Below are 15778 nucleotides of genomic sequence, written 5' to 3'. Positions count from 1 at the left end.
TTCCTCGAGTATGAAAGAGTGGTTGTTTGTAAAATTTATAATTCGCCTTCTGCTGCAGGCGTGTGTATGATCAGCTTAACTCGAAAAAGAGAAATAGTATAAAATTCAAGTTCTATATTTGATTTAGGCACTGCTTAAGAATTCGACAAACTTTTAAACCAAATCAAACAAGCTTAAGTACCCTCTTAACTGAATCAAAGATAGAAGATAGTTTGACAAAGAGTAGGCACTTCCCATTGTTTATTGATTTCGAACCTTCTGTAGGGATAATACTAAGCACTAATTGCTTGGATAGTGGATTCAAGCAATTCATCATTGTGGAAGAGCTCTGTGAGTGGTTAGCAATCTAAAATGCAGACAGAAATCCAAATTAATGAAATAGTAAGATGATTCTGTATTTTCTTTAAGGAAATTATCCTGGGTTGATCCCTTTTAGGACACTGAGGTTCAAGGAGACTTCTCTATCAATTAGCGTTCATTCGTAACCCCTCTGCATTTTGAAGCGAAACCCATACTTCTCATAACAGATTATTTGAGTTGTATTGAATCTTTGGTTGGCTAGGTTGATGCTGGAACTAAGGTCAAGTCTGATTGATAAGACCTGCTGTATGTTTTGAAGTCCAGGTCTGGATTTCTGACTAGTGTCCATATTTTGTAATTATGTTAATTATAAATGTTCATGGATGCTTTTGATACATTAGAGCTTGATCCATCTCTAATCCGAATAACAAAAAAATTAATTGCTATTTCCATATTCAACTCCCTCATCATGTACACATACTCGTATATGTATATTGGAGCCAAAGAAACAATAATGCATCGCCAACGTGACCCACAAAATCATTTAATTCAGCCAGTCTAAGCATTTTTACTGAAAACTATTCAACTTATGTTCAGTAAATTGGAATTTGGAACCTAAAGTGGATTGTATAGATTGAATGAAACCATCCCTAGCTGCTAGCATTCTTTATGATACCAATGCGAGGTTGGGAAGACATATGAGCCAATGGGGAGAATTTGGGCTTGTAGATCAATTTTTACTGATAGAACTTGAAAATCATAACAAATCACTAAACTTAAATAACGTTTGCTCCAAAAATAAAACATTCCTGAACTACAATTAAATTAGAAGTGAACAAGAAAACGCAAAAAGGGTAAAGGATAAAAAAAATACATGAAAAATAAACTAGCAGAAGGATAGAAGTACAGCAAATTAGAGATTTAAACAAAAATAAGTAAATAAAAGAACAAGGAAATGATACACTCATTGGAGAAAAACTGAATTAACAAACAATGGAAGAAAAACCTAAGCAAAAAAGGAATACAAACCAAAATCATAATACTAACAAGCTGGGAAATAATAATTGAAGTATATACTGTTCTAGTCCATGATTTAAAACAATAAATCTCCAATAAAATGTAACTGGCTTTACTTATCGAAAGCTTTTTAAGAATTTTGAATGTTAGGATTCGTTAACTGCAACTTGAAAATAATATCATTAAATCAACAGATGTAACGGATAAGATGTTGATGGGTAATTATTAAAGTGATGTTTATAACGTGAATAACGTAATAAAAGAAAAACGTGAAACAGTTATTATTCAAATTGTGCAGTGTTACTAGGTTAATTGCTTAGGGCAAAAAAAAACTGTATGATTCTTTAGGTAATAATATAACGTTATTTTAATTGATAAAGCATAAAAAAAAGGTAAAAACTTTTACATACATAATGTAGTAATCCTATAAATTAACTCTTCAATGAATAACCTTCGTTGTTGAATTTCTTGAGAATTTTTTATATATATTTTTATATTTCGGCTAGAATTGAGCCAAAATCATTTTTTAAACATCTACAATATTCACAAACAATAGCTTTAGTTGAAATCACAAAATCAGATCTTTATAAAATACAAACACCACTAGCCTTATACCACGTAAACACAAAGTATAACCTTCAGGAAGGTACTAAGGGTTTACAATATAGTTTTAGGTATGTAAAATGTTAACCTGTCAACTAAAAAATACGTACTATTTATGGAATTTCTAAGACGTGGATAACTAGCTATTTATTAGCTATACGCTAGTGTGAATGACCAGAATTAGCTGGAGAAAGTATGAATCAAAAGCTGTGTTGGTCAGCTAACGGACCGGAGAGTGGGACCGTTTCTATTACATAATCAGTTATGAGAATGGATGTAGAACGAAAGATTCGGTCAAGGTCTTATATCGGTTTACTTATTCACAATCTCAGCACGATTAAAAACAAGTTAATCTTGCCAATTGAAAGAGTAAAGATTGATTTGAATGAAAAAGAGTAATCTAAATATTTTTGAATGTAAATTGTATTCATTCAACAAATTCTTTTCGTACTTATTGTTTGTGATAGTGCCTTAGGGAAAATAACATTGTCATATGTCTTCTTTTGAGTTTGTATCAAATATTCGAAATCTATTTCGCATTGGTACTCAATATCATTGAAAAAGCTTGAAATGTATATACATTTTTTGAAACAATTTATTTCAGACAGTTACCGGGATCATTTTCTTCTGCCATTTCAGTGAATTGCACTGTTTTTCCATTGTTATAAAATTTGTGAGAATTAATTACTTTGCTACAATTCCATGTTTACTTGAATTCTTTTCAAGAAAATGTTCAAGTATTAAAAAACGTTCCTTCAAAATCCTGTTAATATATTTGAAGGACTGTTGAAGCTTACTAAACAATTAGGGAAAAAGTTGGTACTTGGAAGAAAATTTTGAGAATTGTAAGAAAAATTCTTGTGATTGTCTCCCCTCCGTCACATTTTTTAACTTGTTCTGTTTTTGTTTCTGAGGGATGTAAAGCTATTGAATCCTATTTTCATTCAATTATTAACTCATTAAATTTTTTAACAACCGAAGAAGCCATTTGGTCCAGTAAAGTTTAATCTGCCTGTAATCTTCTTTAGTTAAAGGTACGTTGTCTTTGGCTCAGAGGGCCGGACATTCCTAAACGAACATACATATCTCCAAGGGGACACAGTTAAAATACGGTTGTAGAAATTGTGAATAGGATATAACCATGTCTGGTACTAATCTGAAGAAAGCGAGTGAATCGTGTCACTTTAATACGAGAGGTAATCTTCCTGCTGATATTTGTTAGGTCTTCTTAGCTTTTTCCTCTCCCTTAGAGTGTGGAAGATCCTTCGTTGCAGTCTCTTTTGCGAATTTTGACCAATGATGGTTCTTTTTTCATTGCAACGGCTAGATGGACAATTTAGCTTAACCACTCTTTTCTGTTGGAGTTCTTTTTACAACGTTCTTGTTAATTTTTACCTTTGATTCATGCTCCATTATTTTAATTTCCAAGAGCTATAGCTCCATTGCTTTAAAATAGACAAGGATGACAATTAGGTTCATTTCTGGAAAGTATAATTCCAGTGGTAATTCAGTTATGGCTTTTTCAATTGGATGCACATTGTTTATAAAATAGATAATATAACGGTAACACATAACAACTGAATTTTAAGATAACAATAGAAATAAATGTTTAAGCCCTGAAATATTTTCCCCTTTAAACATGCAATATTTCAAAAATCACTGATTTGATGACAAAGATTCACTGTCTTGAAATTTAAAGCATCTCAGTCTTCCTCCTCTCTTTTTTTGGGGACAAATGCTACAGAGAAAAAGGTGTATGCAGAATTACCAATTAGGAAAAATAAAGAAAACAGTCAGGGGTTGATTACTGGCAAACTAGAAAACAGTATCCCCTTTTAATCAAAGAAAATATTACTTAGTGCTAACTTATGAATGCTATTTAATAGTATGATTTGTAATATAAGAATATTATCTTATAATTATTCAAGTATTAATTTATTAGACTTGAATAGTTCTATAATAGATGCAACTGTCACGTTTTATGTTTTGATTACAAAATTGCCACATCCCCAAAGTTAATTCCAGTTTTCTGTTAAGCACAGTTTTTGTAATGAATAAACCTGTTCGCATGTTGGATCGTTTATTTGTTTTTTGTCACTTTAGAACATTCGTTTTTAATTCTAACTGGATTCAAGTTTTTGTTCATCTTCAGCTTCTTGTTTTTATAATTATTATTAGAGAATTGAACCAGTTTAAAAGTATTTGATGCGTACTACATTGCCTTAATTTGGTAGAATATTTGTGATTTAATTTTCTTGGTTGAGACATTTTTAACATTCACCAAGGATTAATTTGCAGAGTTGATTCATGAAAATCATTCATTCACTAGAACTCTAGGAAATAGAAGGTGTCTTTGTGTTAGTTGCTTTGACTGGTATGCGGATGATGCTCCAATACATTCAGGAGGAAAAATACTAGTCACTTATTCAGAAATCTGGACGCCCCTGTGGGTTAACCCGGCCTGACAATTCAAATACCAAAACTGACAGCCTCAGATACTTATATAATTCACATACAAGTTACTGTAGGTAGTTTAAAGAATGTGTACGTTTAATTTGGATTTAGCTTGCACTCTGACTAACTCAAATTCATCAAATTTAGGCATCCAGAAAAAAACAAAATAGATCTTTTAAAACAAAAATGAAATTTTTCTCCTTCGGAAGGTTCTTTTTTTTTTTTTTTTTAATGAAGTCGTCCTCCGGTTGTAATCAACTTCCAGGGAGTTCCCTGGAAATAAGAGGGCCAAGAAAGTACATACCCACTGATTAATATAAACATTACATACAATCACTCTTGGGCAGAAGTTTCTACAAGACATTCAGATCTCTTCCAACACAATAGGTTACAGTTAACTGAAATAAAAACTTTCCTATTATTGCAGACACTTTAAAACAAGAATTGAACACCATCCTTGAGTGTTAAGAACTCACAAAAATACAGAGAAATACACATTTCAATCAAACCCTTTCTGATGACTACAAAATAACAGAACAACTTTCATACTCAATTTTGTTTTACACACACTATCAACAACATTTTGAGTTAGCCTGCACATAATTAGGTACAGTAAAAAAATAAAATTTAAAAAAGAAAAAACCTTAAATTGAACCCTTAATTTTCAGCCTTAGATTGATGAAAAATAAAATTTGCTTTCATTCACAGAAAATCTTTCTTTTCATTAAAGAAAAAAAAAATTCTGTAATAATTAAGAGGCATGGATCTTTAAATAATCAATAAAAAGCTCTAAAAATCAAATCAAAACTTAGTATTCATGAAAAAAACAAAATAAATATACATAATTTATAACAAAATAAATCTTTAAATACATAAAATAGTCCTTATTAAGTAGAGTATTCTCTCCCATATATTAATATTATGTACATGGTCTAATTTCTTCAATTTAAAATTCAGCTCAAAATAAACCACATTATTCAAAAATTTGAAGCTAAAATAAGGAAACAATTTTATATTTCCACATTAATAATAAAAAAAGCTGAAAAAAAAGAAAATTTGGAATGAAAAAGTAACTTTTCCTAATTTGTACTAGAAAATAAAAGTAAAAATAACAACTACCAGTCCAGTCATTTTATATATTACATTTATATTTATATATTATTATTATGTACAATATAATCCCCATGTTGATATAAAAAAAATAATAATTATTAGAAACATAGTATTAAAATATCATGCTTTGGCTTTTTTTTTTATTATTCTAAATAGTATTCATATAAAGATGTTTTATTAATCTTAAAGATTAATTGCCATTGCACTGATTTTACTAATTAAAGTTTTAAATTGATTAATTGATTGAAATATGATTATTTATTTGTAGTTTCATCAATTGGTTTTATCCCTTATTTGCATTTACCAGACAAATTTAAAAGGAATGTTAATTTGAGCAAAAGAAACATCTAAAGTTACTACTTAAACTTTTTTGTTTATTTAAATCTGAAAGTTAGTCTTGTTTATTTTATAAAAATTTCTTTGACTAGGCTCCATTTAATTGGCAATTGAAAAATTTGATCTACTAAAAAAATAAAAAAATAAGTCAAGAAACTAACTTTTGATTTGTTCGTGTATCATTCCAAGTTATTATCTTCCGTCAATGTTCTCAAGAAAAAACTGGGTGTAGGGTACCATGTTTTGCTTTAGACCACACTAAGTTCTGTCTTGTGATTCGATTTCATCAAAAGCTATCAATAAAACTATATTAAAAGATCCAACATCTACTGCTTGAAGGTTTAATCAAAAAGTTTTTATCTTCAACAGCATCTTTGCATGTCTTATTGCCTACAGTCGTCGCAATTTCTAATTCCTGTTTAGAATTACTGAGTTAATTGCACGAAGAGTTCCTCTGCTCTATGATTAAGTGTCTAATCTTGTTCTTAGAAAGTAAAAATATGGCATTTTTGAAGCGATTACTTCTCCTAGTAGGAAATGAACCAATCATTTCTTGTTAAAGTGCCAGCCTAACTGAACTCACACCAAACTTGAACTGTACTTCCAACTTGAGGGAACTTTTTTATCTAAAGGTACGATTATTTGGGTTATGTAAACCAAAACTCTAAATTCTCTAACTTTACTGAGACTTCTCATTTCAATAACTGCTACAATTAGCAAGTGCAACTTTTAGGGTAACAATAGATTTGAATTTAGCTAAACCTATCACCAGCTAATTTGAGGGTTTTGTAAAAAGATAGGTCGCAAAAAAGCTATTGGATTAGGATGATTCTAGGAACTGTCTCGTGGTGAAGTGCTCTCTCCATGTTCGACCTTTAGTCTAGTAAAGTAATACTCCAAAAAAAACTACAGATCTTCTTATTGGTCTCTGCAAAAATCTCTGATGGACAGCACTCTTTGAGCCGTGTGTTGAAGAGTTTTAGAAAATAAAAAAAAAAAAACTAATGCCTTCCAAATCTTGCCCTGGAACTCTCCCTAATAACTCAGTCATGATTTCAAGTGTTAATTTATAAATGTGTTCTGTTCCTTCAAAACGGGTTTAGCATTGATTTCGGGTACCTTCCTTTATACGGGAACTTCCGAAGCAGTCCAAAGCTAGCCCCGAATCTCATTTCCGATATTAGGTGTTTATTTTCAAAGTTATGATTTCCTTTTGTATTGTCCCTAATTGTCTTTTAGCGATAATGCGTCTTCAGATCAGTGGCATTAGCTTGAAGCCTCACTGAATTCAGCCCCATTGCACAACTAGGGCTTTACAAAAATAACCTTGGGTTTCAAACTGTCAATTATTGTACCATTTTTCATTCTGATCCAGTTCCCTTATTCTATTGGCTAAATTAGTTTGAGATTTAAAGATTACCACTTAATATAATCCATTTTTTTTTTGTTTTTCTTATCACCTTCGTGTACTACAACAAATAATCCAAATAGAGAGACAAAATTCCCTGATTTACAAATATATAACAATACATAATTGACTTTTATGTGACCTCGTTGTTTTAATTAAGTTGTGATGTGCTTTGGTTATGGTTTTTTGCACATTCAATTATTCTTTTCAATATTTCTCTGTTTTTATAAGTAGGCAAATTATTTTTTTTATTTGTTTTGTTCGTTTTATCAAATATTGAGTTAATATTTGTCATTTCAATAAAAAAATATATGTACAAATAATTTTTAAAATGATTTCACTAATCAGTCCATTAAAGAAAAAATTAAAAGTTACATATTTTTCTTTTCATTTTCTGGTAACCATAGTAATTATCACTTAAAATACAGATGGTCGGATATTTAGTAGTGTACCGTACTGGCCATTTTAAATGAAAAGTTTTAACTTTCAATAGATACAAGACACAGAAAAAGCAAGTACTATCTTAAAGACCTGATTTTCCATCTTAACAGTACATAGGCAGCCGCTTTTGTAAACGCCAACATAATCAATAATATAATTATACAATTAATATATACATCGCCTCTCATCGCTACATCGTACATGAATTTATCTGGATAACGATAATGACAGTACAGTTCTTCACAGGGTAGTATTCCCCGGTCCATACCATAGATAGCGCCAACAAATCCTTCTAAACTGTAACGCAGAAATGAGAGATGTGTACCCCAGCTTAAATAGCCTGGAATATCGCGAAAATTCACACCAAATCCAGAGAACATCATCATTGGTACGATTAATATTGGCCCAGCAAATGTTCCATTCTGTAACAATGGTAAAAGTGAAATTGTGATTGATGTTGTGACTTTTTTTGTACTAAAAAAATTATATCATTGCAAATACTAAAAGAAAACTACTTAGAACTGCTCGTTAATTGCAAGAAAATTAATATTCTGACACGACATCCAGCCTAACAACTTAACAATGTTACTTGACTTGACCCCTAACGCTGACAGATTACTTAAATAACCTGCAAAGTTGTTCTATGCTACTGTTTGGATTCAAGTTGACTGTATATAATCATAAATCTTGGCGAAGTAGTTATTTCTCTAGCCTCTAAAGGCTGGTTACCTAGGGATGGTTGAATTTACAATGCTGAATGCCTACTTTATTTTTTATCTATCATACATCTTTTGACTGGTTTATTTAATCCAACTTCAGAAGCAGAAAATGTATTAATTTTGTTGATTAGTGAAAATTTGTGGTTCTTTATAGAAGATTTGATTCTTTGTGTAGAAAAACTTGTCAAGCTGAATCGTTGTAAACATTATTGGATCCGTTAAACTAGTTGAAAGAGTGGTAGCATTACCAGACCCAGGGTTCAAACTATAGTAAAGACAAACTAACCCCTTTAAATCATTTAATTCTAATGAATAGTTCCCGTAAAATTTGATCAAAACTAATTAAACTATTATGATTTTTTAATCGAATTAATTAAAAACCCTTACCACAACACTGTTGAAAACAGCGCCAACTATATAGCCAATACTTTGCGCAATATATACCACAAGTAAACTAAGTACCATGAACACTATAAACCGGTTCCAATCTAAGGGCTGGCCAGTCATTAGGTAAACTATAGCGGTGAACATGATACAGCAGGCGGTCTGTAAAAAATAAAATAAGTAATTAAAAAAATTATTTAAAATAAAATAAGTAATTACTTAGAGTAATTCATAAAATTAACAGATATTATGTAGAGAATGAGTGTAACTCTAAATTATAGCGACTCGGGATTCAAAAATAACTACTTAAAATGAGTAATAAAACAAAAACTACTTTAATATGTAAATTTACAGGAAAAATAATGATGTTTTATGCACGATGATAATTACATTTGTAATTATTTAAAGTGATTTTTCTTGGAATAAGTTTTTATAAAATTTTAATTTTTCAAGCTTTAAGAGTTTATCCATCAAAAAGCTTGAGAGCTTTCTCATCTTCATCCAGTAGAGTAGTTTATCCGGTTTGTATAGAGTATTTGACATCCATTTGTTTAAAGCTGCTGTCATTGACTTAAGATGAAAAACTAACTTAAGTGGAAGCTCCGAGTACCAGAAAATTTGACTTGAGGGGATCAAAAGGGAATGCTTCTTTTTGTTAAAAAAAAAAAAAAAGGCAGAATTCCTGCAGCTATTTCTCGTTCTTTTAGTGTTTCTTTCCGATTGTTATTCGGGCAAGATCTACTGCAGGATCTTTGTCCCTGTAGGCCAATAAGTAATCCAAAAAATCAGTCAAGAAGGGAGCTTCTCCATTTGTCCTGATGACAATTATAGACCTTACTTACAAGTGCCCACTTTGAAATTATTATTCGTCTGGGTTGAGGGACTATAAAGCCTTTCTTGACCTATAGGTACCCCCCGAAAATAAAAATAGCTTCAAATCAAGTTCATGACATTCGAAGCAGAACCTGGACTTCTAAGATATACAGCTATTCGTGCAAATCGAGCTACAACCTTATCGGGAAAAAGCCTAGGCTCTTGCCTCTCCTCTCTGAACAAAAACTTCCTCATTCTCCAAGCGAACTAACTATAAGATAAATTATTTTCTTTCCTATATCTTACAAGAGGTGTGTAAGACCTAAGCCGAATCAACATCCTAGTCAGCCGAGTTCATTCCGTTAGAAAGAAGTATTGATGTTAACACATTATACTGTACTTATAGGCCAGCAAAATTAGAACCCTAAAAATCGGGGATAAAAATTCGTTACCTAGAACATCATATACTGACGGGATGAAACAATGGATTTAAATCATTTACATCCATTGGGAACTAATTTTCTTCATTCAAATTAGCATTTTAACCAGATATAAATATTTTGAAACCTGAGATAAATGTTTAGTAAATGCGTCTGGTAAATAGTTCTATTAACTGTTAATAATATTAATAAAAATAAAATTAACAAGAGATATTTTGGTGCACATTTTGGTTCTCTGACTGAACACAGTAAATGCGTCTGGTAAATAGTTCTATTAACTGTTAATAATATTAATAAAAATAAAATTAACAAGAGATCCTTTGGTGCACATTTTGGTTCTCTGACTGAACACAGTAAATGCGTCTGATAAATAGTTCTATTAACTGTTAATAATATTAATAAAAATAAAATTAACAAGAGATATTTTGGTGCACATTTTGGTTCTCTGACTGAACACAGTAAATGCGTCTGATAAATAGTTCTATTAACTGTTAATAATATTAATAAAAATAAAATTAACAAGAGATATTTTGGTGCACATTTTGGTTCTCTGACTGAACACAGTAAATGCGTCTGATAAATAGTTCTATTAACTGTTAATAATATTAATAAAAATAAAATTAACAAGAGATATTTTGGTGCACATTTTGGTTCTCTGACTGAACACAGTAAATGCGTCTGATAAATAGTTCTATTAACTGTTAATAATATTAATAAAAATAAAATTAACAAGAGATATTTTGGTGCACATTTTGGTTCTCTGACTGAACACAGTAAATGCGTCTGATAAATAGTTCTATTAACTGTTAATAATATTAATAAAAATAAAATTAACAAGAGATATTTTGGTGCACATTTTGGTTCTCTGACTGAACACAGTAAATGCGTCTGATAAATAGTTCTATTAACTGTTAATAATATTAATAAAAATAAAATTAACAAGAGATATTTTGGTGCACATTTTGGTTCTCTGACTGAACACAGTAAATGCGTCTGATAAATAGTTCTATTAACTGTTAATAATATTAATAAAAATAAAATTAACAAGAGATATTTTGGTGCACATTTTGGTTCTCTGACTGAACACAGTAAATGCGTCTGATAAATAGTTCTATTAACTGTTAATAATATTAATAAAAATAAAATTAACAAGAGATATTTTGGTGCACATTTTGGTTCTCTGACTGAACACAGTAAATGCGTCTGATAAATAGTTCTATTAACTGTTAATAATATTAATAAAAATAAAATTAACAAGAGATATTTTGGTGCACATTTTGGTTCTCTGACTGAACACAGTAAATGCGTCTGATAAATAGTTCTATTAACTGTTAATAATATTAATAAAAATAAAATTAACAAGAGATATTTTGGTGCACATTTTGGTTCTCTGACTGAACACAGTAAATGCGTCTGATAAATAGTTCTATTAACTGTTAATAATATTAATAAAAATAAAATTAACAAGAGATATTTTGGTGCACATTTTGGTTCTCTGACTGAACACAGTAAATGCGTCTGATAAATAGTTCTATTAACTGTTAATAATATTAATAAAAATAAAATTAACAAGAGATATTTTGGTGCACATTTTGGTTCTCTGACTGAACACAGTAAATGCGTCTGATAAATAGTTCTATTAACTGTTAATAATATTAATAAAAATAAAATTAACAAGAGATATTTTGGTGCACATTTTGGTTCTCTGACTGAACACAGTAAATGCGTCTGATAAATAGTTCTATTAACTGTTAATAATATTAATAAAAATAAAATTAACAAGAGATATTTTGGTGCACATTTTGGTTCTCTGACTGAACACAGTAAATGCGTCTGATAAATAGTTCTATTAACTGTTAATAATATTAATAAAAATAAAATTAACAAGAGATATTTTGGTGCACATTTTGGTTCTCTGACTGAACACAGTAAATGCGTCTGATAAATAGTTCTATTAACTGTTAATAATATTAATAAAAATAAAATTAACAAGAGATATTTTGGTGCACATTTTGGTTCTCTGACTGAACACAGTAAATGCGTCTGATAAATAGTTCTATTAACTGTTAATAATATTAATAAAAATAAAATTAACAAGAGATATTTTGGTGCACATTTTGGTTCTCTGACTGAACACAGTAAATGCGTCTGATAAATAGTTCTATTAACTGTTAATAATATTAATAAAAATAAAATTAACAAGAGATATTTTGGTGCACATTTTGGTTCTCTGACTGAACACAGTAAATGCGTCTGATAAATAGTTCTATTAACTGTTAATAATATTAATAAAAATAAAATTAACAAGAGATATTTTGGTGCACATTTTGGTTCTCTGACTGAACACAGTAAATGCGTCTGATAAATAGTTCTATTAACTGTTAATAATATTAATAAAAATAAAATTAACAAGAGATATTTTGGTGCACATTTTGGTTCTCTGACTGAACACAGTAAATGCGTCTGATAAATAGTTCTATTAACTGTTAATAATATTAATAAAAATAAAATTAACAAGAGATATTTTGGTGCACATTTTGGTTCTCTGACTGAACACAGTAAATGCGTCTGATAAATAGTTCTATTAACTGTTAATAATATTAATAAAAATAAAATTAACAAGAGATATTTTGGTGCACATTTTGGTTCTCTGACTGAACACAGTAAATGCGTCTGATAAATAGTTCTATTAACTGTTAATAATATTAATAAAAATAAAATTAACAAGAGATATTTTGGTGCACATTTTGGTTCTCTGACTGAACACAGTAAATGCGTCTGATAAATAGTTCTATTAACTGTTAATAATATTAATAAAAATAAAATTAACAAGAGATATTTTGGTGCACATTTTGGTTCTCTGACTGAACACAGTAAATGCGTCTGATAAATAGTTCTATTAACTGTTAATAATATTAATAAAAATAAAATTAACAAGAGATATTTTGGTGCACATTTTGGTTCTCTGACTGAACACAGTAAATGCGTCTGATAAATAGTTCTATTAACTGTTAATAATATTAATAAAAATAAAATTAACAAGAGATATTTTGGTGCACATTTTGGTTCTCTGACTGAACACAGTAAATGCGTCTGATAAATAGTTCTATTAACTGTTAATAATATTAATAAAAATAAAATTAACAAGAGATATTTTGGTGCACATTTTGGTTCTCTGACTGAACACAGTAAATGCGTCTGATAAATAGTTCTATTAACTGTTAATAATATTAATAAAAATAAAATTAACAAGAGATATTTTGGTGCACATTTTGGTTCTCTGACTGAACACAGTAAATGCGTCTGATAAATAGTTCTATTAACTGTTAATAATATTAATAAAAATAAAATTAACAAGAGATATTTTGGTGCACATTTTGGTTCTCTGACTGAACACAGTAAATGCGTCTGATAAATAGTTCTATTAACTGTTAATAATATTAATAAAAATAAAATTAACAAGAGATATTTTGGTGCACATTTTGGTTCTCTGACTGAACACAGTAAATGCGTCTGATAAATAGTTCTATTAACTGTTAATAATATTAATAAAAATAAAATTAACAAGAGATATTTTGGTGCACATTTTGGTTCTCTGACTGAACACAGTAAATGCGTCTGATAAATAGTTCTATTAACTGTTAATAATATTAATAAAAATAAAATTAACAAGAGATATTTTGGTGCACATTTTGGTTCTCTGACTGAACACAGTAAATGCGTCTGGTAAATAGTTCTATTAACTGTTAATAATATTAATAAAAATAAAATTAACAAGAGATCCTTTGGTGCACATTTTGGTTCTCTGACTGAACACAGTAAATGCGTCTGATAAATAGTTCTATTAACTGTTAATAATATTAATAAAAATAAAATTAACAAGAGATATTTTGGTGCACATTTTGGTTCTCTGACTGAACACAGTAAATGCGTCTGATAAATAGTTCTATTAACTGTTAATAATATTAATAAAAATAAAATTAACAAGAGATATTTTGGTGCACATTTTGGTTCTCTGACTGAACACAGTAAATGCGTCTGATAAATAGTTCTATTAACTGTTAATAATATTAATAAAAATAAAATTAACAAGAGATATTTTGGTGCACATTTTGGTTCTCTGACTGAACACAGTAAATGCGTCTGATAAATAGTTCTATTAACTGTTAATAATATTAATAAAAATAAAATTAACAAGAGATATTTTGGTGCACATTTTGGTTCTCTGACTGAACACAGTAAATGCGTCTGATAAATAGTTCTATTAACTGTTAATAATATTAATAAAAATAAAATTAACAAGAGATATTTTGGTGCACATTTTGGTTCTCTGACTAATAAAATAAAATTACTCTACTAAATAAATAAAATTGCTCTTTCTCTGTTCAGTGAGTTTGTCTTAAAAAAAATGCATCTATAGCTCGGCTCCCGTAATTAACAATATTTTTGTAACTGAAATCGAAAAAAATGGCTTACATATTTCTTATCACACGATAATATTCTACAAGCAGATTTCATATTTTATTCTCCTTCATTATCTAATGTTGATAAAAACAACTGGAATCACTCATGACTACAATTAGAACAATCTTTTAATTTTATGACGGTTCGTAAAAATGATATAGAAATGATGATTGCTATATTGATATAAAAAAAAAATATAATAATAAAGTTATCATAGCTTTAAAGCATGAAGCTTTTAAAGTTAGTGCTTTAAAAATATTTTGCTTCTAAAGAAATTCTAACTTAACCTCACATTACTGAATGCTTGCGACACCTAGCGAGCTGCTCATGAACTAATTTTTCTATTTCATGTTTTATCTTTTATCTGCAATTTTTTCCACCTTTATTCAAATTATTTGTTTGTATTTCTTTTTGGGTTTTACTTACCGCTACTGGTATATCCACGATATTCACCATTACGTAATAAGACTTCAGAGAATACCATCGATTAAAGTGTTCTTTTATTAGAATAGACATTTCCATTGGAACTGAAATTACAAGTACACTTTGTGTAATTTGTTTCTATCGGAAAGATATTTTTCAATTAAATCATTTTAACAATATAAATTTAACTTTAAAATTGAAAATTCAATTGTAAGGTACGGAGATATGGTATTAGGAAAATTAGAAGTAGTATTAGGAACAGGCAGACAATAAGATGAGAGACCTCATCCTGAATTCATCATTCCCTTTTCGTGTCCATTCTTGTTTAAGTTTTTCTTTTTGTAAAGAAAATGTTTTTCATTTTGTTGAGATTTTTCTTGTTGAACTTGTTTACTAATTTTATTTGAATCATCTTCTCAAAAACATTAGTTTAAGGGCACTTCTATTTATAAGATGGTGGTGCATTAGTTTTTCCCTTACAATAATGTACAATCGTTTCCCAATTCAGCATAATTTACGATCCTGTTTTAAGAAGAGGGTTAAAATATTAGGGGGACCGAAAAGTAATTTTTTCTGGAGAAAAACATTTATTTATAAAAGAAATCTTAAGTGCTAATGAACAAAATAATTTCTATCATTTTCTAACACTTTTTGTCAGCGAAAAGGCAATTGTTCGATTTCCTTTTTAAAAAAGTCCTTCGATTTTTCATTGAAGAACTTTTCCAAGTGCGTTTTCACTTTTCCAACATTGGTAAATTTTTTACCTCTTAATGTAAGCTCTAACGATCTGGAAAGGTGATAATCCGACGGCGCGAGATCTGGTGAATACGGTGGATGGTGTAAAAGTTCTAACCCAAGCTCCC

The 15778-nt window shown here is 29.4% G+C and overlaps 2 protein-coding genes across 5 annotated transcripts in view; both read right to left on the bottom strand.

The window, feature by feature from the left end:
* LOC141456999 (ATP-binding cassette sub-family G member 1-like) overlaps positions 1-2165 on the bottom strand; it is a 204931-nt gene extending 202766 nt beyond the window's left edge. Inside the window, exons 1-2 of one of the 2 annotated variants that reach the window (XM_074133457.1) lie at positions 2031-2048; positions 1728-1851 (exon numbers count right to left, since the gene is read on the bottom strand). The gene's annotated coding sequence lies outside the window, so the exon portion shown is untranslated. Of the gene's footprint in view, positions 1-1727 lie in introns of both variants that reach the window. The other variant, XM_074133454.1, reaches the window with a different exon arrangement.
* A 2999-nt stretch (positions 2166-5164) lies between these two features.
* LOC141456998 (ATP-binding cassette sub-family G member 4) overlaps positions 5165-15778 on the bottom strand; it is a 65701-nt gene continuing 55087 nt past the window's right edge. For 2 of the 3 annotated variants that reach the window (XM_074133451.1, XM_074133452.1), the window contains exons 10-12: positions 14919-15019; positions 8779-8937; positions 5165-8094 (exon numbers count right to left, since the gene is read on the bottom strand). In XM_074133451.1, the coding sequence (XP_073989552.1) occupies positions 7750-8094; positions 8779-8937; positions 14919-15019 (605 nt within the window). In that variant the 3' untranslated portion in view covers positions 5165-7749. The remainder of the gene's footprint in view (positions 8095-8778; positions 8938-14918; positions 15020-15778) is intronic. The other variant, XM_074133453.1, reaches the window with a different exon arrangement.

This window comes from Rhodnius prolixus, unplaced genomic scaffold, assembly GCF_049639745.1.
Source record: "Rhodnius prolixus isolate KJV_2025 unplaced genomic scaffold, Rpr scaffold_10, whole genome shotgun sequence".
Classification (NCBI taxonomy): Eukaryota; Metazoa; Arthropoda; class Insecta; order Hemiptera; family Reduviidae; genus Rhodnius; species Rhodnius prolixus.
The sequence above is the reverse complement of the archived record's forward strand: the minus strand, read 5'-3'. Positions and strand labels throughout refer to the sequence as shown.